This window comes from Fonsecaea multimorphosa (genome assembly GCF_000836435.1).
Source record: "Fonsecaea multimorphosa CBS 102226 unplaced genomic scaffold supercont1.1, whole genome shotgun sequence".
Taxonomy (NCBI): Eukaryota; Fungi; Ascomycota; class Eurotiomycetes; order Chaetothyriales; family Herpotrichiellaceae; genus Fonsecaea; species Fonsecaea multimorphosa.
The window spans coordinates 1,901,688-1,923,028 of record NW_015971635.1 but is presented as its reverse complement, the minus strand read 5'-3'; the positions used below and the strand labels follow the sequence as shown (position 1 = coordinate 1,923,028).

Here is a 21,341-nt window from a genome sequence, read left to right as displayed (position 1 = left end):
AGCGACACACTTGCATCCTATGTTCTACCATGGTACGGCCACAGCATACCTAGTACCGGATCAGACCATCCCAGGCAGGGATGTGCAAGGCTTTGCGGATATGGGGGAATTTCATTTTGACAGGACCGTTTCATCTGTGCGATGCTGCTGGTGGGGGGGGGATGATGATATTGTAACGTCTCCTGCAAGGACGTCCGCCGTTTTCCCATGTCGCTTCGTTCCTGTTCCTCCCTTTGCCGTTGTTCTTGCCTTTTGCATTCCTTGTTTCTTGATCGGTTGGGGCAAGGTCCGATCTAGATCTCAATCTCAACTGGTTCTCTCCCCCCCCCCAGCCCGGACAATGAATGTGGGATTGAGACATGCACAGGGGCATTTCGCCCAAAGACCGGGGCGCCTGCTTTACTTTCGCATTCCGTTCCCCCTTCTCTTTGAACGAGTGAGCAGCGTTGTGAGGACAGGATGCAGGAACGGGCGATCATGCTGTGCAACGGGTAACGCAGAATGCGATAATGGCGGTCAATGGCGATGGCATTAACTGCCCTTGCAGATATCGGCGTTGTCTTTGTGTCACGCCGTGCCTTCCATGACATGCACACGGGGTCCCCGTTTTCACCACTCGGGGTTTGTGTACGCGCATCGGGGTTCAATCCGGCTCTGGGCTGGTGCCATTGGTCTGTCGGCAAGGTCCATTGAGGTCGACTTCACCGTCGTGGTCAACGGTGTGTCCAGGTTCTCGTAAATGCTGTGTCTGCATCTCCGTCTGGGTCGTGTAAACGAGAGTTTGGCAAACTCTCATGGTCTGCCTCTCAAAATACCTTGTCCCTGATAGTCCAAGTTGGGGGTTCAGCTTGAGCTTAGCGAGAAACATGGTCTGGATCTGGAAGAATCGTGCCTCATGGCTTAACGAACCCCCAGATGATCAAAACAGCGAAGACCACCCGGAACTTCCCAATCTACGAAGTCAGTTCCCTTGTACCTACCTTTCTCAGGCGGAGCGGGCTTGGAAATTGTTCTGGAACAATTGCCATCTGGACCGTGGTCAATCAATAATGTCCTCCCGGAACCATAGCATCCACGAAGCGGATATGCGATACTTGGCTGCCCCTTACCGCTTCCCAAAGGGGAATGACTCAGAATGGTATTTTGTGTGGTACAAGGTGCAACCATTGCATCGGTAAACAAAGCACACGAGACGTGGCTTGTGGGCCAGGCAATGTTGACATGTCGTTAGCTAGGTCGTAAAGAATGTCGTATCCACCTGGAGTTCCGTTCATGATGCTTGTCCCAAGACTTTTGGTTACCAGAGCTGTACAAGTACACCGTTACTTGGTGCACTTCGCTCCGAGGGGCGAGGGATGGCGACTGGGGTAAGCTCCTTGTCTTCACGCGCCGAGACAGGGTCAAGCAGAGGATTAGCAAATGATACCGACCTTCTCAATGCGGACAACAATAAGACGTCGGAGCTGTATAGGGAGAAGCAGCAGGTGCCAAGTGGAGCGAGGAAGTAGGGCTGACAAAGGGCGGAGAATGGTACCCGCAGCAGCACCCGCAGCAGCCACGGAACTTGGGTGTGCGGATGATGAGACCAGAGTCCGAGATTCAGCCATTCTGGGGCAAGCTGCTGTGTGACAGTACAGCGACTCTTGAGACACGAGAGGGTCGTGGAGGAAGTAGATTTGAAAGTGAATTCAATAGAGGGTAATCATAAAATCATGGTCTCCAGACAGGAGGTAACGAGCGAAACCTAATGAACTTGAAGACAAAGCGAGCAGGTCTTGATTATGATGCTGAAGCCTTTCCTTCAGTGGAGAAAAAGTATCACTCGGACCAGGGCACAGGGTTTGGGCATGAAGCACCAGGCGAGTGGACTGGACCCTTGGAAGGTTTGAGAGCTGGACAGCCAGCTGCCTCACTAGTTGGGCTGCTGGGACACCGAGTTTGCGGCAATGCATCACCCTCGGAGGGAATCATGCTGAGTGATAGAAAGCCGTGAGAGATAAAGGGCGGTCGAGAATGAGGCAAAGTGGTTATTCCCTGCGTTATCAATCAAATACCGGTGGGAGAATGAATTGACGGATGACAAAGTGAGGGAGAAGTGAGGGCGCAGGGAGCAGAAAGGGAAGTGAGTGTCTACCAGACACGCGCAGATGGACCTTTCCGGAGGCGCTAGACAGATGACTAACTGGCTCACCGCTTGGCCTCTGGCGTATTGCCTCCTGCCTCCTGCCTGTGCCTCCTGCCTTTTGGACGAAATCTGCCTGACCAGGGCAGCCCCTCGTTCATGCGCGCGGTCGGGCTGCTGGGCTGCTGGGCTGCACGTCACTGGGCCACAAAGGCCAGCAGGGCTGCCCGGGGTGAAGTTTACGGGCCCCGGCTGAACCACTGAACCACTCACAACCCTTAGCGAGACCCGGGAGGCTGCTCCTTGCTGAGGATCCCAAGGGATCGCCCACCAGCCTTTGATCTTTGGGTGGCTTGCTTCGCTTTTCCGGCCCATGTCCAGCCATCTTGGCCGCTTAATGGTTCGCTGGCTTGTGCCCTTTTGGCCCTTGGGGGTCCTTTTGTCCTTTTGCTCTAGGAGGGAAGTCCCGTCATCATACTGTCTCGCTCTCCACTCGCAACTCTCTCACCGTCAAAAGCTGGTTCCCGCACATTTGCACATTTACCCATCCCTGTCTCTCCACGTGGTGGCATTCGTAAACAATGTTTCCCATTCGACACCGCACAATGTTACCTGGCATCTGGATCCCGCCATCCCTTGTTGGGGGGTTCAGATGCGTGGCTGCATTCTGATCCTGACTGCCCACTCAGGGAGCCAACGGTGAGTGAATCCAGAGTCAGAGTCACCTGCTTACAACCACATGGATCCCATATTCCAAACAGACCAGGGGTAAACGCACAGTAGTTCATATTAACCTTCAAGAGTGAGATTCGCATATATCTTTCCCATTCCCACCCACTTTGTCCGCTCTCTTCCACCGAACATCTGTGCAAAGCACGACTACTATCCACCTACTGTCGCGTGTCCGAGCGTCCAGATCTTAGACATCAATCTGCTCAAATTCCACAACCCAGACCCCTCGACAGAGCACAGGACGATATCTATATCAACCCACCCCTTCCGACAATCCCATTGTTCTCACAACCCATCACACAATGGCTCTGTCCTGCAGAGCAAAGACGGCTCTTCTGAGAGGCCTTCGTCCTCTCGTCTCTACCCAGCACCAGCTGGCCGCTACCCAGCAAGTCCTCTCGTCGGCATGCTCAGAGGAGTGTATCTACTGCGATATCTGGAAACTGGCCACACTGATTGCCTCTCATTCTCCCCTCTCTGCTCGATACAACCTCATTACGGGCACACCTACCAGCTCACCTGTCTCGTCTGCACCCTCCAGCCCTGTGGCATCCTCACCTATTGCCGAGTCCTCAACACCATACACCTCCATCATCTCAGCCTCCAAGCGAATCGAAGCACAGTTTCAGACTCAACGATCCAAGCTCAATTCCATCCTCAGTATCTGCACAGTCTCCGGGGTGGATGCCACTGAAGGTCTGAGATTGGCTCATGACAGATGTGCTGCGGCGGTGGAGGACTTGCTTGACCAGGAAGAGGATTTGGAGGAGGAGCTGTTGCGGGATCTCCAAGAACAGCAATACGACTACTCTTACAACTACGACTTGCAATACGCCTATCCAAGCGACTCGGGAGCATACGGATACACGTACGAGAGAAGACCCAGTATGGTCCACGTGACGCACTGAACGCACACATGTTTTCTTGTACCATCACTACCATTACAAGCAGCTTTCTTGGAGCAACCGGAAAAGCGATTTGGAGAGCGCAAAAAGCAAGCGAGCGATTTACTGATGCACTCCCGTGCATTTTCCTATGTTGAGGGGGCGGATATTCTTAGGATCTTCAGAAACCAGACTGGAGAGACCAGGTGTGGCTGGAGCAGCAGCCTGCTTCGGATGGCCACGGCGCTCACGATGATGAAAATTGATATGATACCCATGTATAACAGCTAGCGCACGATCAAACAGACAAGATTTTTTCTATCCTCCTCTCCTCGGTGTCTCGACGTGCCATCACTAGAAGTTCGTGCCGTCTCAGTTATTTCGGTCCATGTAACGTGTAACCGCAACACACACCCGACGATGGTGACGGCAAGGGCTGGTATTTCGACTTTTTGACTTTCTTCACATCGTCAGTGACTCAGCTGCCCCCGTGCGGGATCGGTACCCAGCACCCGGAACCTAGAAGTACCCAGCCAAAGTCCCCAGTGAGGCAGCTCGCAAGAAGTTTCAGAGGGGGTTACAACCACGGGCAGCCAAGCACATGTACTCGGTACCATCATACCACCCTTGTCTAAGCGCACTCGGTACTGGTGGACTTGCCTCATCAGGCCCAGCCGCAGTGGGTGGATGGTGGTCTTTGCGTGAGGTGGTGGGTTAAGCGAGCCCGCACCCTCTGCCGCATTTTGCTTAGTGTCCTCGCACAGCCAAAGCCAAAGCCAAAGCCAAAGCCAAAGCCAAAGCCAAAGCCACTCCTTTCCTCTGCTTGCCCCCTACGACTCTCCCTATTCGTGCCTCGCACTTTGTCAAAAGGTTCAGCCACCCCACCGACCCAGAGTCACGAATCGAGTCACGCACGCCCCTTGAGTTTTCACCCAGGACTGAGCCCTACCAGGACGCGGGGGACGGGAAATCTGGGCTCCCCATTGGCGGCTGGCATTGCTCCCAAAAGCCTCTCCCTATCCCTCCCCTTTTCGTCATCGGCTTGCGAGTCCGGGATTCCGCTAAGGGTTCTTCTGGAACTGCTGCATAGCCCATTCTACCTCGTATCTCTTTCTCTGCACAGTGCAGGAGTACCTTTGGTGGCTTGCTCGCTTGACCCAGAGTTTTGGGGCATTTGACGCGCATTTCTGACGCAATGATCTGGGACTCTAAATCTTACTCTTCTGTCATGGACGGATCTAGGCCTCTTGGCTGTCACTTGCAAAGAAGGGGGGTGGAAACTCTCCTGATGGAAAATTGAGCCATATGGACGTGAGAGTTTTTACTGCTGCGTCAGTCAAGTGAATTTGATTTCATGTCCCGTGTCCTGCGGGGCTCCGAGGGAGTGGTAGAACAATGGCCCTGGCGAGAGCATGATGAGCACTACCAAGGTACGTCCGAGAATGAGCACGAGCATGGACCATATGCATGTCAGAGAGGCTCGTGCTTTCTCCGTCCGAGTGATCGAACTGGTATATCCGTCCATATCTACCTAGGTACCTAGGTACGTACCGAGTGACTAATGACTGCATACTGGGTAGTAGCAAGGGTCTCCCATCGTAATCTCACCTGCATTACATACCCTGCAAGCGCCAGTTAGAACAGAACGCAAGACGATCATCATCACGACTTTCTCCCCGGAGTAATGCAGCTCACCACAAACAGCAAACAACAAAATAGCAAACAGCAAACGACGCAAAGGATTGAGTTCGCGCAGTGTCTGCTCGATAATGATTCCATATTCAATGTGTCCTTGCGATCTCTTTCCCTTGTTCTTGGACAGTCCTTGCCCTAGATGCCTAGGTAATGTGTGGTTTGTAAACGAAAATTTCCAAAGATGGGGAATGGACCAAGGCACAGTAATCACTATTACCAGATACAGGTGGGTGACAGGTAACACCATTGGTCTAGTTGGTCGATCGATTCATCGGTCATCACTGTTGCTGTAGTCTGCGGCCGTCCCTATCTCCTCCGTGCTCTCTCCGCTGCCCATAAACCCGTATTAGTCGTAGGCACCCTGCGCGTCCCACGCATACGGGCGTTAGCTACGTAAGAACCTGTTATGAAATGTACGAAGCACCTTGGGCACATCAATATATGTCCTACCGTGCGTGTCGCTGCTCATCATCTCCGTCATTCACCTCCACTTCCGCCTCCGTCCGCCTACATCCTGTATCCATTGGGACCCGGTGAAGATCAATGACTTCTGCCGCGATACCCGACTCGAGCATCCCAAAAGGGTCACTGCTGGTTCCACCCGTTTTCGCCGCTGGATGTTGTTAGATAATCGTTGCTCACTACTCATCCTCACTTTTGCCGTAGCGGTCCCGGTCCGCACCTCGGTGGGTGTGTGGTTCGCCGGGTACCTGTTCCCTGTGTTGTCCCTTGCCCCCTAGTGTGAATGAACTGTGGCGGTGTGTGGCTGGGGTTGCAGGTGGTTTGTTCTTAAAGAATACGCAGAATACGAGCAATTATGGTAGGTACCTATGTACATACATATGTGCACATATTGTGTCCATAGCTGCCTATAGAAGGCAAGTCGCTAGCCACCACGTCGTGACAATATCAGAAATCCGAGATCGTTATCTGTTGCAGCTCGCCCTCCATATTTCCTCGTCGCAGGAAGGGTTTTTTTTGCGGACTGTCGTCACTAATCAGTGTTTTCGGCTTTCTGTTTTTCTCTTCTTACATTCATTCCCACTCGAATCCCTTCACATTCTAGATCAGCCCTCTGAAGAGATCAGGAACCCCACTTCGCCGTTACCTTTGGCTTTTTCTCTACTCGTACCCTTCGGGCGGTTTTGTCGCTTGCCCCTGTCGGAGGATCAACGCCCATCTTATGCTTATCTACGCAGTGGCCACAAGTAGCTTGGCTGCTCCTCCACACTACCACCATCAACGCCTGTTTACACTCGGGCCAAAGAATGACAAGGGCAGGATTAGGGCAACTGCCGTTCTTGGTCTTCGTTCTCCTGTCCCTACATGATATGTCGTGAGACACACCTACAGCACATCAGCCGATACTCATGTCCCCTCCGCACCGCAGGGTGTAGCCCATTCAGAAATCTTGGGGGGAGGATGATGCGCTGGTCCAACGTGGATCCGTTGTCTACACCTCCATCGGTGCTTGGTGGTCGATCCCGAGCGATGTGCCTGTCGAGTGGGTGTTGAGGCAGGGAATGTGGGGAAGGAACGAATCCATCCCGTCAGCTGAAGTGATACGGCACCAGGGAGCCTTGGAAAACTAGTACCAGGTACCCTTGATAGTACCTGGGGGACCAGTCCTTCCGCATGTACACAGCACCGGTACTTGAGTTCAGATGGGGTTGCTCGACAGACTGAACTGCACCATGGATGTTGATGATAATGCTCACTCAGAGGAAAGATAGCCCACTTGCAGGAGCACCAGCCACCACCTTCACCATCAGCCTCCGTCCGCCCACCAGTTCCTGGACAAGTGCTCGTTGCGGCGTTATCGGGCGGCACCAACGCATGCTGCGAGACATCTCCGTGGCCCCAGAGGATCGAGATGTTACTGGCCCCTAAGCCCTGGGCCCGCCCTCTATGAGGCGCGCCGTCCTTTGTGTACAACACCGACGGTGGTTCCAGATCCCCCGGCGATAGGGTTCATTTGGGTCTCCAGATGTCTGAATGGGATCCGCGTCCTGTTGACGCTTCTTCCCTTGCGCATCCAAATCCTGTGACATGCTGGCTGCGAGCTGCGTTCTGCTCAAGTTCTTGCTCCGAGTCCCACGAGTCTGACTCGTTTGACACGTGCCAGAGCTGAATTCAACCCCGATGTCGGGTTTCATACCGACTTTCAACGAGGGTCGGGGGTTTCTATTGGGCTTGACTGACTTTAGCAAAACAGTGATCTGATCAACATGCGCAACGATGCAGTCGCGAGGCCTTCACTCATTGTCTCTTGCCACCGAGCAAGAATCGCATCTTTGCTGGCCTTCCTAGGTCTATCCGAGTCAACGAATCTGATATTGGAAGAATTTGCTCTCTTTGAAATTACATCCCGTTTGTGGAAAGAGAATGCGGTCATTTTTCCCTGGACGATGTTCAAGTCTCTCTATGGATCTGTTGATAAAGCTTGTGTATCAGCCATATGGAGTGGCTCGGAGAAACAGCGACGACGGTGACGATGAAGCTTATCCGTCGACCAGGCTCTGGTCATGGAAAAGTGCCTGCCAGACCTTAATGACGGTATTGTTCGACGTTCAGATCGCGAAATATCTGGGAAGAAACACCGGGCTTCCACCTTGCAGATGATCGGTCTCATAGATGCCTATGAGGCTTCTATGTTGCTTGCTCACTGCCTCGAATGCATATGTAAGTATGCAGCAATATGCAACAAGCGAGCCGAAGTCCGCCGGAAGATATCTAAGCCACTCGTTATGTATGATCGTCACTATCTCGACGTCCGGAACAAGGCATTTACTGGCGAGCCAGAGCAGACGACCCGCAGGTAAGACAAAGGCCCGGAGGAGGGTATTCAATGAGTTGCCACTATCAAGATCGACCGACAAGCGAATCAGGGCGCGGAGGGTATTCAGCTTGGACATGGTCATATCGCCTACCCGTGCAATTTTCCACACGGATATTAACCGCTCCAAAGTCTATTTCCAGATCAGAGTACCTTCTATGTTGTCCCGAGTGTTGCCTCAGCCGTCAGAGCTAGGACTGCACTGGCTTGAGCTCGACCTAGAGTACCCTGAGGCGCTCTGTGAGTACTGTGAGTATTCCCCTACCACCAATACGAACCACAAATTCGTCACCAAGGATTCCAGTCTCTAGCGGTTCGGAAGCAGCAACTCCATCCTGGCCATGGGAATCACTACTATCCAGCCAATGTGTTGCAGAAGCTTGGGCCGTCTGCACAGCGCGTCAACGAGACACATGGCTAAAAAAGCCGAGTGTTGAAGAACCCAGACCTCGAACAAAAATGGGACTCTGCCCAGCTTTGATAACAGGAGGTCCTGTAAGTAAGTTTCATTGGTTGGCTATAGGGAGTTCTACTCTTTGCTTGAGTACCACGAAGACTGTAACCCTGAGGAGCCCCTCGCCCGTGGAACGGCCAGATCTTCTAGAGCGCGCCACAACACAATGAGCCGGTTGGCCGGTGGGCGGGCCGGGGAGCTTGTCAACACTTCGGATAATATCGACCCCTGTTGCTCGTTCTGAAATGGTTAGAGCCGGCGGTGCGGGCTGTAGAAAGGACTCGGTAAGTCTGCAGTCGCGCAGAAAGAACTTTCTCTGGGCGGATATGTGCCTGATCTATCAGCAGCGCTTACTTCGTATTCAAGCGATATCAAGTAGCATGTATTCACACTGAGCGAAGATTTGCTTGCCCACCGCATGCACACACACCCTTTGACGCCGATATAACCACCACCAGATTTTGAACTCGAGCCTCCAGACCCCGTGGTGGACACGCAAGCAACTTGCCACAATCAGCCGTTGGTCGAATCACGGAGCCTTGATTTGCCCCATTCTAATGGAGCATCTCCACCTTGTCCATGTGGAAGTCAACATCCAGATCCGTCATAATTCTTATTATCCGGGGACCCCAAGATGCCCTCAGACTGCGGGGTACCGCATGGGGCCTTTTGCCTATAGTACCCGTGGTGTCTGAAGCGGCAAGTCCACATATCACCATGCCGTGGGACGCAAGACAGGCAATATTGCTGACAACAATTTAGCCGGGAAGATGTCATGGGGGTTCGCGATTTCAATGGAGACGGTCAGTGGAACTCACTGGCATGAATTCTATATAAAAAGAGATCGCCGGCGCCGCCGAGCGGCTTTTGTCTCTCAAGTCATTTCCTCATTCACCGGTATTGGTATTGTGTGGCAGGCAAAAAGCTGTCAACACCATTCTCAAGATGGCGACAACACAACAGGAAATGTCAAAACTGATGGAAAACGTCACTCCGTGGTACAGGGATCCTGGCCGGAGGAAACTCTACGCCCTTTTGGTGATCGCGCTTCTCTCGGCCGCGACTAATGGATACGATGGGTAAGAGGACAGACAGACCTTCTGATCGTTGACCTATTCTAACGACGTCCAGCTCGCTCATGAACGGAGTGCAGTCTATCACATACTACGAGAATTGTACGGCATTTCCTGATATTATAATTGTGGGCAGATCGTTAATTCCGGTTCAGACTTCCATCACCCTCGTGGGTCAACGCAGGGCTTACTGAATGCTATACAACCTGTGGGAGGGGTAGTCAGTAAGTACACCCGTGATCGGACAGTTGCTTCTGCTGGGATGCTAATGCTTTCCCAGGTCTTATCCTGGCCCCCTACTGTGCTGATTATGCCGGGCGCAAATTCACGATTTTTCTCGGCTGCTTGATTGTGGTCATCGCTGGTCTCATTCAGTGTTTCGCCGTGAACATTCATATGTTTACTGCTGCTCGTTTTCTGAGTAAGAAGCCGTGCAATCTTCGACTCTCAATCCTCTGGCGAAACTCAACTCACTTCTTCTGATAGTTGGCCTCGGATCCGGCATCTCTGGTTTGGCTTCACCGCTCCTTATCACCGAGCTGGCTCACCCTTGCGAGCGTGGGAAGATCACCGCCCTATACAAGTAAGTCTCTCATTACCCAGACCGTGAATCTCCGGACTAAATCGTCTTGCAGCACTCAATACTACTTCGGTGCCTTCCTCGGAGGCTGTAAGTTGGGATGAATCCATACTTGGGAAAGTTGTCCACTGATATATGTCTTGCAGGGATCACTTTTGGAACACTCTACATCAAGTCCAACTGGTCATGGAAGCTTCCCAGCTTGCTGCAATCCGCGCCTTCGTTCGTGCAGTTGGTCTTGGTCATCTTGCTGCCAGAATCTCCTCGTTGGCTCATGTCTCGAGGCAAGGACGAGAAGGCCCTCCACCTCCTCGCCAAGTACCATGCCAACGGCGATCGGGACGACCCCCTGGTCCGTTTTGAGTATGCGGAGATGAAGGCCTCGATCGTCCGCGGCGAACAAAAGGGACGCTGGTCCGAACTGTTCAGGACTCGTAAGTCATCACACACTGCCTCCCGAAATGCCCGCTGACATGTCTGCTCTCTCCACCAGGTGGTAACCGCTACCGCGTCTTCATCTGCCTCTGCTGCGGCGTCTTCTCTCAGTTCTCCGGCACTAGCTTGACGGCATACTACCTACACAACATCCTGGAGGCCATCGGCATCGACAGCCCCAACTACCAGAACATGCTCAACGGCTTCATCCTGATGGTCAACATGTTTGAGGCGTGGTTCTGGGCCTGCATGGTCGACCGGTTTGGGCGGCGGCCACTCTTCTTGATCGCCTCGAGCGGCATGTGCTGCACGTTCGCCATCTGGATTGCCTTGACGGCCACGCAGCTCCAGCATCCCAAGCAAGTGGGGTTTGGAAAGGGTGTCATTGCCATGATCTTCTTCCACAACTTCTTCTATAACTTTGCCTGGTAAGTTTTTACACTTTGGTTGTGTATCATGCAAACTCTTGTTTCGACCATCGCCGCTGATGAACGGTGTGCAGGATCTCCCTCAACGTCGCCTACCCCCTCGAGATCCTCAGCTTCAAGATCCGCGCCAACGGCCTGTTCATGCAAGGCCTCGCCACCAACGTCTGCCTGTTTTTGTCCCAGTATCTGATCCCGATCGGCATCGACGCGGGAAGCTGGAAGTTCTACTTCTTCTTCGAAGGCTGGCTGCTCATCCAGCTCGTCACCGTCTACTTCTTCTTCATCGAGACCCGCGGCGCCACCCTCGAGGAGATCAACCGCACCTTTGACGGCGTCGACGCCGTCGAGGAGATCAAGCAAAAGGCCACCGAGGCCATTGGGGTTGCGGACATCACGGAGATTGGCGGGCCCAGGAAGGGCGATGACGAGGACGGTGTTCCTGGCCGGGTCACGCATGTGGATGAGATTCACGAGAAGTCTTCCTGACAAAGGGAAACGTTAGTTTTTGGACCGCCTCCCGTCTTCCCGCGAGGATGTAATAAGACGACGCTGCGCGTGGGTGACCTGGGGAATAGCCCACCACCGACTGGACCCCTTCGCAGGCCTGGGAGGATTGGAACTGGATGGGCCGGTAGTATGTTCCGTCACCCACAGCCGCGGGGAAACGGGTGCAAGGTTTCAAGAAAATCACCAGGAGTATCACAGGGTATTTTAGCCTATTTACCCAACCCCCTACCCTCCGAGCCTCTTCCTTGATAAGCTTGATATCGGGTGGTTGAGACTTCGCTCTAAAGTTAATTACCCTCGTGATCTAAATCCCGACCGGATGTGAGAACCATGGAGCTTTGCTCACGGACTCACAAGACAAATCTATCGATATAGGTATCTCCTCTCCAATTTCTCGATCCTGGGTGGGGCGTGTTGCAGGGTTGAAAAGATGTATGACACCGCACCTAACGCTGTTTGCAGGGTCTTATTCTAAGTAACCGGGTGTGTAGGCAAGAGCGTAAAGCGCTCATGTTACATTTTTCTTTTGCCCCCAAGAGACTCGACCCCAGAGACTTGGGGACTTTTTGGGGCGCCTTCGTTGCAGTGTAAGGGAATGTATGGCCGTGCACAAGCTTTAACACTTCCCGAATGAGTACATGTATAGTATAGCCTCACCACCTGCAGTCGGGAGACGGGTGGCCCATAATAAATAATACCCGACATACGGTGCCAGCTCGACCACCTGCAATCAAGCGAACTACCTGGGTAATTAATGGGAATTTCTTTTTTTTGGGCTCGTCCTGTGCGATGTCCTGGCGCATGGCGTTTTGAGGATTGCAATTGGTACCTAGGTACCTAGCAAGCTAGGTATGTTCTGGCGGTATTGCCAAATAGTAGAGATGTTGTTTCTTTACAATATAGGCCAAGTCAAAAGAGCTGTATAGCGCCCATCGCCTCCACCCTTTTCTACGCTCCATAGGTGTGGGGTATGAGGTATTTCATATTATCTACCTAGGGTAGGTACTGGACCGTGCTAAGATCAGACGTTTGATATACCAAGCTCGAACGCTGGACTCGTCGCATGTAAGGGCTGGTCTGGAGTCGTCCAGACGGACACCTTGGCAGTCCTCTGCTCAAGAAACACCCATCCCTCGTTGCTCATTTCGCCTGTCCGTCTTATTGGACCACCATCTCCAGCAACCCATCAGATCCACCTGCGTTGGATGTGTTAGTTTGGATGCCGGGGGTTTCGAGATTTCGCTCATATGCTGCTCTGGCATCGAAGCCGGCAGAGGCAAGAGGGGAAAATGACCAAGTTCAACAGCATTCAGAGTTCTTTATTCATGTCAGCGTGTAGGGATGAGTTTGACCTCAAGACATCCTTCCTCTTCTCTCCGTTCGCCGACACGCGCTTGGAAAGGACATGTTGATCATACGGGTTTCCATGCTTGGCGGGCCGGTCTTCGAGCTGAGGGCGTAGTGCCGGGAAGCAAGCATTGACAAAGGGTATGTCCTTCATCAACCATCGGACACGGCCATTTCCCTACACCCATGCCGATGGGACCAAGCGTAGAGAACTTGTAGCCTGAGAATTGGGTGTACCTCCACGTCATGACTGAATCGAGCTCCAATTCGGAATCTTGAGGGTCTGTGTTGGATGACTGCACTCCGCGACGTGGAGATTGCAGTACTCGTCACTGAATCAGACGTGACGTCCATGGGACAGGAGCATTGGCTAGAGTTTCCTCCGTTGGCCAGGAAGCGTAACAGTGGGACTCGGTATTCCACAGCCAAGGCCGGCAGTCTCACGAAACATTGGTGTCGTCAACGTCCATTGCACTGACCTCCCGTACCGTCGACGTGTTCTTGTCAAATACAGCCCTTAGCCCAATCCTGAATTCGGACATGCGCACACCCAGAATTTTCAAGATGGAGGTCTGCCGTGAGTCGAGCGTGTCCCCTTCCTTGCAGACAAGATATCCCTCTTCTTCGTCCATTGACCCTTCCGGATGTTCTTCTAGCACCACCTGCCCCTTGACGAGGCGAGTCGGAATGCCGAGTTTTCGAAGGGTTGGTTCAATCTGGACCGGCAACGGATCATCCTCGCCGCCTTCGACGCCGTACTGCGTATGAATTTCTCCCGGTGGTATCCTGACGTCCCGAGTCGCGACGCTGCCACTGCGAGCAAAGTCCTGGTTCAGCCAGTCTGCAAAATATTCTTCGATGTCTGTAGGTTTCTGGTTTGTGAAGAGAAGGCCGACTTCGCCTTTCACATACGGCGCCAATGCACTGACCCCGGGTACGCATTCGGTTTCTTCCGTCTGCCCTAGTCCCACCATCAAGACTTTGTTCTTTCCCATCATTATCCTTGAGTCACTGAATTCCGCTCTGACCTGTTTGAGAAAATTGTTGCGGGTGTTTTGTACGTCAAACACCCAGATGTACGAGTACTTTTCTGCGGCATCTTGAACATTTGCGGCGAGCCGGCGGACCTGCTCTTTCCTGTTTTTCCGCACCTTTGACGTCGGGACGACTCTGTTTCGCTTTGACGGAGGCATGGTGAGGTATGGGATTGAGAGGTATGGCCGAGAGGGGTCTAGGACAGGAAGGTATTTGGTGTGGTCAAGCGATGTCCGGCTTTCCACTGCGTCGAAAAAATAAATTTCACAAGTGCAAGCCAAGAGGAAGGTAAGCCGGGTCAACTAACCCCTTTCGGTCCAGATGTTGAGAGGCTAGGCCCAGAATGGAAACTGCGACATTGTCGATTTTGTTTACTCCAGATTCTCCATCCTCGTTCAATCAGTTCCGTTCAGTCCGTCACCTCCACGGCCACAACAAGCGCTTGGCCAGCTTCAGGGGAGGATCTAAGACACGGGCCAATCCTTCAATCCCTCTCTCAAGAGCGTCTTCCACACTTACGGACCTCGGAATACAACATGGAGAACCAGACGTCTCGCAGGGTATCTGCGTCCCCAACACAAAATTACCTGGTAGCATACAATGCCATCTGCCTGGCACTGTGGTCCGTCATAACCCTCCGAGCCGTTTTCCTCATTCCTACTCTCTTCGCTCTCGGAAAGCCCCAAGGCCTTCACGACGCCCTCTTTCCTCTTCTCAAATGGACTCAGACGATAGCCCTCCTCGAAATCCTCCATGCTACAATCGGCCTCGTGCGGGCCAGTCCCATTACCACCGCCATGCAAGTCGCGTCGCGCATATTGGTTGTCTGGGTTGTTCTGCAGATGTTTCCGCAGATTGTTGCGACGACCAACAGCTTTGGAAAATCGGTGCCAGGATCGACAACAGGGCCTATTGCTTTTGCGGGGATATTGATGGCTTGGGGAACGACAGAAGTCATCCGATACGGGTTTTTTGTATGGAAGGCAGCCATAAGTGAACGAGTTCCCGCAGGCCTTACGTGGCTCCGATACAATACCTTTTTTGTCCTGTACCCCATTGGCATCTCCAGCGAATGTCTGCTCATGTACCTGGCATTGACCCCGGCAGCAAAACAAGGAAAGCAGGTCGACCTGCTGATGAAGATTGTTCTTCTTATTTATGTGCCAGGAAGCTATATTCTCTACACTCACATGATGGCTCAAAGGCGCAAAGTCTTGAAGGGTAAGGGAAAGTCTGCATGAGACACGCAGGAGTCGCTGGAACCCTTGGAAGATGGCATACCAGGTGCTTACGGGTATGATGCATGGTGAATACAGCCTTCAGGCCGCACACCGAGCAACGACTAGGCAAAGGCATGTCCAGACCAAACAGTGCTTCAATGCCTGGAGCGCAAGGCGTCCCTCCAAGCTGCGTGTGGTCAAGTGAGCTGGATGATCCAACGCCGCAGAGGCCATAGCCGCCTCGAGGGGTCAAATGAGAATGCTGTCCTACGGATCGACTTGGACCTCGAACCCGAAGTCCTCGCGGCTTGGGTTTACGGAGAGAGTGATATGACGAGGACTGAATTGAGGTAGATTTCAGTAGCCGCAGAATGAAGTCTTTCTATTCGCACCGGCCACTCCGAATCACGATGCCTTGGTTTGCAATGTCACCGCTGCCAACACGCTCGAATGCGTAATAACCGTGCGCGACTTTGGCACCTGCTCGGCTGATGAGTATTCTGGCTTCTTCGAAGACGGTCCGAAGCCAGAGTGTGCAGGCAACATGTCTACCCTCATGTATGTGTCGTAAAGATATAGCAGGTGAATGGAAGCAAATCGTCAGGAAATAGATGGGAGTTCGAGAGGAGCCAAGTACAATTTCGGGACAAGGCTGAGCACCGAGGGGGCGAGGGGTGGCCATCTTCTATCTTGGCAGCGGGGAGCCTCGCCCAATATTTGCGAGGCGCCTGTGTGCGTCATTCAAGTTCCTTAGGATTTTCTGTGCGCCGCTCTCCGCGCTGTAGCCAGAATCCTCCTGCGCCTGGACCATTCTCGCCGTTTTGGGGGTTAAGAGGGAGAGACCTGATTTACTTGCAGTCGCAGCTCGCTCTTTCAACCCAGTCTCTCCTTTAGCAGGCCAAAGGGGAAAATGCCCCCAATCCCACCGTCGCGCCTGGTCGCGCTACAATCCAACTCCCAGAACATCCGCAACATCTGTATTCTCGCACACGTCGATCATGGCAAGACATCTCTCACAGACTCGCTCATTGCTACCAATGGCATCATCTCCCCCAAGATGGCGGGTAAAGTCCGCTACCTGGACTCAAGACCGGACGAACAGATACGGGGGATTACCATGGAGAGCAGCGCCATCAGTTTGTACTTCAGCATGATGCGCAGGCAAAAGGAAGGTGAAGAGGCGAAGAAGGAGGAATACCTGATAAATCTAATAGACAGTCCTGGTCACATTGACTTTTCGTCAGAGGTCAGCACGGCTTCAAGGTTATGCGATGCCGCAGTTGTCCTCGTTGATGCGGTCGAAGGCGTGTGTTCACAGACCGTCACAGTGCTTCGACAGGTATGGTTAGAGAAGCTGAAACCTTTACTCGTCATCAACAAGATCGACAGGCTCGTGACCGAACTGAAAATGACTCCAGGCGAGGCATACTCACATCTGGAGCGAGTCCTCGAGGGCGTGAATGCTGTCATAGGAGGCTTCTTTCAAGGCGAGCGTATGGAAGAGCATCTCATGTGGCGGGAAAAGATCGACCAGGAGAGAGCCGCCAAGGAACAGCGGAAGCAGGATGCCATGAGCGACACCGCTTCCGAGGCCGACCTGGATCAACAGTTCGAGGAGCGGGACGACGAGGACCTCTATTTCGCTCCGGAGAAGAGCAATGTCATCTTCGCCAGCGCAATAGATGGGTGGGCATTTACCGTCCGTCAATTTGCGGGCATCTATGAGAAGAAGCTAGGTATCAAAAGATCCCTTCTGGAAAAGGTGCTCTGGGGTGACTTCTATTTGGATCCAAAGACCAAAAAGGTACTCGGTCAGAAGCATCTTAAAGGAAGAAATCTGAAACCAATCTTTGTGCAACTTGTGTTGGAGCCTATCTGGCAAGCATACGACGCCACGGTTGGCATCAATGGCGCTCGGGGTGATCCAGCGCTGTTGGAGAAGATAACCAGGTCTTTGTCTATCAATTTGCCTGCCCACATCATGAGGTCGAGGGATTCCAAAGCCATCTTACAAGCCGTCTTTTCCTCATGGCTGCCACTCTCAACAGCCCTTCTTGTCTCTGTCATCGAATACTTGCCAAGCCCTCCCACTGCCCAAGCAAGTCGGTTACCGGAAATGATTGAGGATCTGGTCAGTTCAAAGAGTATTGACCAGTCTCTGAAAGATTCCATGATCAATTTCGACACCTCTAGCTCTGCACCAGTTGTGGCGTATGTGAGTAAGATGGTTGCCATTCCCGAGAGTGAACTCCCCTCCAAGCGACGGAAACTGGGCACCACCTTAACAGCAGACGAAGCCAGGGAGCTCGCCCGACAGAAGCGTGCTGAAATCGCCAGAGCGCAGGCTGAAGCAGAAGGCGGGAACGGTGTGGATAGTATAACGAATGGACTGAACACGGCCAGGATAGGCGAGGAGGGCGAAGAAGGGACGACGCCAGAGCAAGCGGAGGATCCAGAACACTTGATCGGGTTTGCCAGACTTTATTCAGGGTCGCTCTCGGTTGGAGACGAAGTCTACGTCCTGCCACCCAAATTCAATCCAGCTTTTCCTCATGCTTCCCCAGAGCCGAAGAAGGTGCCCATCACGGCCCTCTATCTCCTCATGGGCCGATCATTAGAGCCGCTGGACAAAGTACCAGCAGGAGTGGTGTTTGGAATCGAAGGACTGGAAGGCCACATTCTCAAGACCGGCACGTTGTGCTCGCAATTAGAAGGGGCTATCAATTTGGCTGGTGTCTCAACGCTTAGCCAGCCTATCGTCAGAGTTGCCCTTGAACCCACGAACCCAATGGACCTAAACAAGATGATCAAGGGACTGAAATTGCTTGAACAAAGTGATCCTTGTGCTGTCTACGAACAGATGGAGAGTGGAGAGCATGTCATCTTGACCGCCGGGGAGCTGCATCTCGAACGGTGCCTCAAAGACTTGCGAGAGCGATTTGCAAAATGTGACATTCAGCCTGGTGAACCCATCGTACCTTATCGAGAAACCATCGTGAAGGCGGAAGAAATGGAACCCCCGAAGAATAAAGATCTCCCGCGAGGCACGGCGATCGCGGTGACTGCGTCAAAGACGGTTTCTGTCAGACTAAGGGTTCGACCTCTGCCGTCAAATGTAACGGAGTTTCTAATCAATAACGGAGCCTCGATCAGGAGACTATACGCGGAGAAGCAAGCACAGGAGGAAGGGACCACAAAAGACTCCCAAGAGGTTGAAAAAGAGGAAATAAACGACCTGGGCAACGATGCTGGGGGACAGGAAAGGGGCCAACTTTCGCTTGAAGAATTCCGAAATCAACTTCAAGCAGCTTTCGACGAGGTGAAAGAGGACAAGGAAGTCTGGGCAAAAGTTGTGTCCAGGATATGCAGCTTTGGTCCTCGACGGGTGGGACCCAATTTATTCATCGACGCGACCGGAGAACATACCTGTAAGCGGTTCTTGTTCGAGCAGCACGAAATCGTCGAGAGGGAGGGCGATGCAAATGGGACCAAAAGCAGCAGCGACGCCGTGGGTAAGCAAGATTTCTCCGACACAATCGCTTACGCGTTCCAGCTGGCGACTTCGCAAGGCCCCCTCTGTCGCGAACCTATGCAGGGTGTCGCCGTCTTTCTCGAAGAGATCAGTCAGCAGCAGCAGCAGCAGCAGCAGACTGCACCCACCACCTCCTCCGACCCTTCTTCCAACGGCAGCAGCGTCGGCGACGATAATGACCCTTCATCATCCTCTGCGCTAGAATCAGGCCGCCTGACAGGCGAACTGATCACCTCCGTGCGCGAAACCATCCGCTCCGCCTTCCTCGACTGGTCCCCCCGCATCCTGTTGGCAATGTACAGCTGCACGATCCAAGCCACGCCCGAAGTCCTAGGCCGTGTCTACTCCGTGCTCACACGCCGACGGGGCTCCATCCTCTCCGAAGCGCTGCTCGAAGGCACGCCGTACTTCACCATCAGCGCGACCTTACCTGTAGCCGAGTCATTCGGGTTCAGCGACGAGATCCGCAAGCGCACGTCGGGCCTGGCCCAACCGATGCTGCAGTTCGTCGGGTTCGAGGTCGTGGATGATGTCGACCCCTTCTGGGTGCCCCGCAGCGAAGAGGAGCTAGAGGACCTGGGCGTGCATGGCGAGAGGGAGAATGTTGCGAAACGATACGTCGATGCTGTGAGGAGGCGTAAGGGTTTGCTTGTTAGGGGCACCAGGGGCGTGGGGAGGGATGCCGAGAAGCAGAAGACTCTCAAGACGAATTGATGTGAATAGCATGAATACGAATGCTACTACAGGTACTTGTTTCGCTGTTTATATCTCGGAGCTACCTGGGTATGTAGACAGACAGATACTGCAGAACCCTCGTGAATACCTAGAGAAACCAATGCGAATCCTACAAGGAATGCTCGTCTCGAAATCCATGTGAAAAATAGATGCGCTTCCCCAATTATTTTTCTCTCTTGAAAATATTCATCTCCAACCAGATTTTCCTTCGCATCGTCCAGGTATGTATCTCGTCACGAATTTGGACATTTTCATCCTGTTCATGTGTATTCAACATGGCGCAAACATTCTCATCATGCGTGGTAACTCAAAAGTTCCCGACTCTTTGGTGTGTATATGATGTGTCGGTTGTCCCAGTCGTCCATGAGGCTGTGCCTTTTCCCTTTCCCCTTGCTTTCCCTTTTTGACACTTTTCATATCTCGTCTCCATAAATCAGCTTTACCATTGAAGATCGTTGTGGAAGCTTATCTCGGCGCTCTTTTGTTCCCTGATGGAGGCAGATATGTCCGGCTGGTGAGGTCCCCTCTCCACACTGGCCGGCTTCTTCTTAGCAAGGTCTCGAATCTGAGGCTTGTCTGATCGACTGACTGAGTGGTTGAGCGTTCATTGGATGTCCGTTCGTATTGTTTCTCTCACAGGCCACATATTCCACTCAGCCTCACTTCCCTTCAATTAGGCCCGCGTAGGCATGTCGCTGCCAGAGCACAAGTCGCTTCCCATAGCATCTCGGGACTCGACCGGTGCGCCTGCGCATTGCAGGTGACTTGTGGTCGCCGTCGAAGCAGATCCTGCATTCCTGTCCCACGATCCAGACATCAAACATGAGACATTGAAGGACTCGGTTTCAGGGTCCTTGGTGATGGCCTCACGGTTCTTCCACAAGTTGTGTTATTTGGACTCCTTGATCTCTTCTCAGTCAACAGACCCGGTCTTCATTCTCTCAGTGGACGGAACCCCCATGGGCGCAGTCCTTCCTTTGCATTGCTCACGACGGAAAGCTCAATCCGGTGGACAATGTGTTCTGTGCTGGCCCTCCGAAGACATCCACAAGCAGGTTTCTGAAGAGACCGAGAACCAGAACAGACCAGATGTGATGTTTCGAAGCGTTGGTCGGCGACCCTTGGCAAGGTTTGGAAAAGACGAAGGACGCGGTGAGAGAGGGTTCGGTTGTGACATGACAAGAATCCAACGGCGCCGGCCATCCGTCGTCGGCATGAATTCCCGCTTTTCGAATACTTCGCGCGCGAGAGGGATTCCTCGTTCTCCTTTTACCATGCTGGAGATCTGTCCTCGTGCTGCTGGTAGGAGATGGGTGGGAATTCGAAGAGCGTCAAGCGCAGCCTAACGCTTCAATATCCTCCAAGCACTCCTTGCAGTCCAATGTCTATGAATTTTCCTTCCCAGGCACCTTCTCCATCAGCGGTATCGCTTCCCGCAGTATTTGCTCTGCCTCTCTGAATTCCTCTAGCTCGTAGAGTACCAGAGCGAGGTCATACATAGATGTCAGTGTCTGGTTATGTTCCTTCCCATACACCTTCTCCGTCAGCGATAGCGCTTCCTGCCCTATTCGCTTTGCCTCTTCGAATTCCCCTTGGGTACAGAGTACCCCAGCCAGATGATTCATAGAGTCCAGCGTGTCTGCATGTTCCTTTCCCAGTATCTTCTCTCTCCCTTGTAACGTCTTCTGGAGTATCTTCTTCGCCTCTTCGAATTCTTCTAGTTTAT

General features: G+C 52.9%; 5 protein-coding genes across 5 annotated transcripts; 4 read left to right on the top strand and 1 right to left on the bottom strand.

The window, feature by feature from the left end:
* Positions 1-3,156: 3,156 nt before the first annotated feature.
* Z520_00714 (uncharacterized protein) lies at positions 3,157-3,762 on the top strand (the record flags this gene model as incomplete). The annotated part of the gene is made up of 1 exon (XM_016771234.1): positions 3,157-3,762. The coding sequence occupies one exon, from the start codon at positions 3,157-3,159 to the stop codon at positions 3,760-3,762; it is 606 nt and encodes a 201-aa protein (XP_016638144.1).
* A 5,906-nt stretch (positions 3,763-9,668) lies between these two features.
* Z520_00713 (uncharacterized protein) lies at positions 9,669-11,725 on the top strand (the record flags this gene model as incomplete). Its single annotated transcript, XM_016771233.1, has 9 exons — positions 9,669-9,802; positions 9,855-9,898; positions 9,952-10,020; positions 10,077-10,217; positions 10,283-10,379; positions 10,432-10,466; positions 10,523-10,810; positions 10,870-11,239; positions 11,314-11,725. The coding sequence occupies 9 exons, from the start codon at positions 9,669-9,671 to the stop codon at positions 11,723-11,725; spliced, it is 1,590 nt and encodes a 529-aa protein (XP_016638143.1).
* A 1,808-nt stretch (positions 11,726-13,533) lies between these two features.
* Z520_00712 (uncharacterized protein) lies at positions 13,534-14,286 on the bottom strand (the record flags this gene model as incomplete). Its single annotated transcript, XM_016771232.1, has 1 exon — positions 13,534-14,286. The coding sequence occupies one exon, from the start codon at positions 14,284-14,286 to the stop codon at positions 13,534-13,536; it is 753 nt and encodes a 250-aa protein (XP_016638142.1).
* Positions 14,287-14,664: 378 nt separating this feature from the next.
* Positions 14,665-15,369, top strand: Z520_00711 (uncharacterized protein; the record flags this gene model as incomplete). Its single annotated transcript, XM_016771231.1, has 1 exon — positions 14,665-15,369. The coding sequence occupies one exon, from the start codon at positions 14,665-14,667 to the stop codon at positions 15,367-15,369; it is 705 nt and encodes a 234-aa protein (XP_016638141.1).
* Positions 15,370-16,258: 889 nt separating this feature from the next.
* Z520_00710 (uncharacterized protein) lies at positions 16,259-19,594 on the top strand (the record flags this gene model as incomplete). Its single annotated transcript, XM_016771230.1, has 1 exon — positions 16,259-19,594. One exon carries the CDS (start codon positions 16,259-16,261, stop codon positions 19,592-19,594), a length of 3,336 nt encoding a protein of 1,111 aa, XP_016638140.1.
* Positions 19,595-21,341: the final 1,747 nt, after the last annotated feature.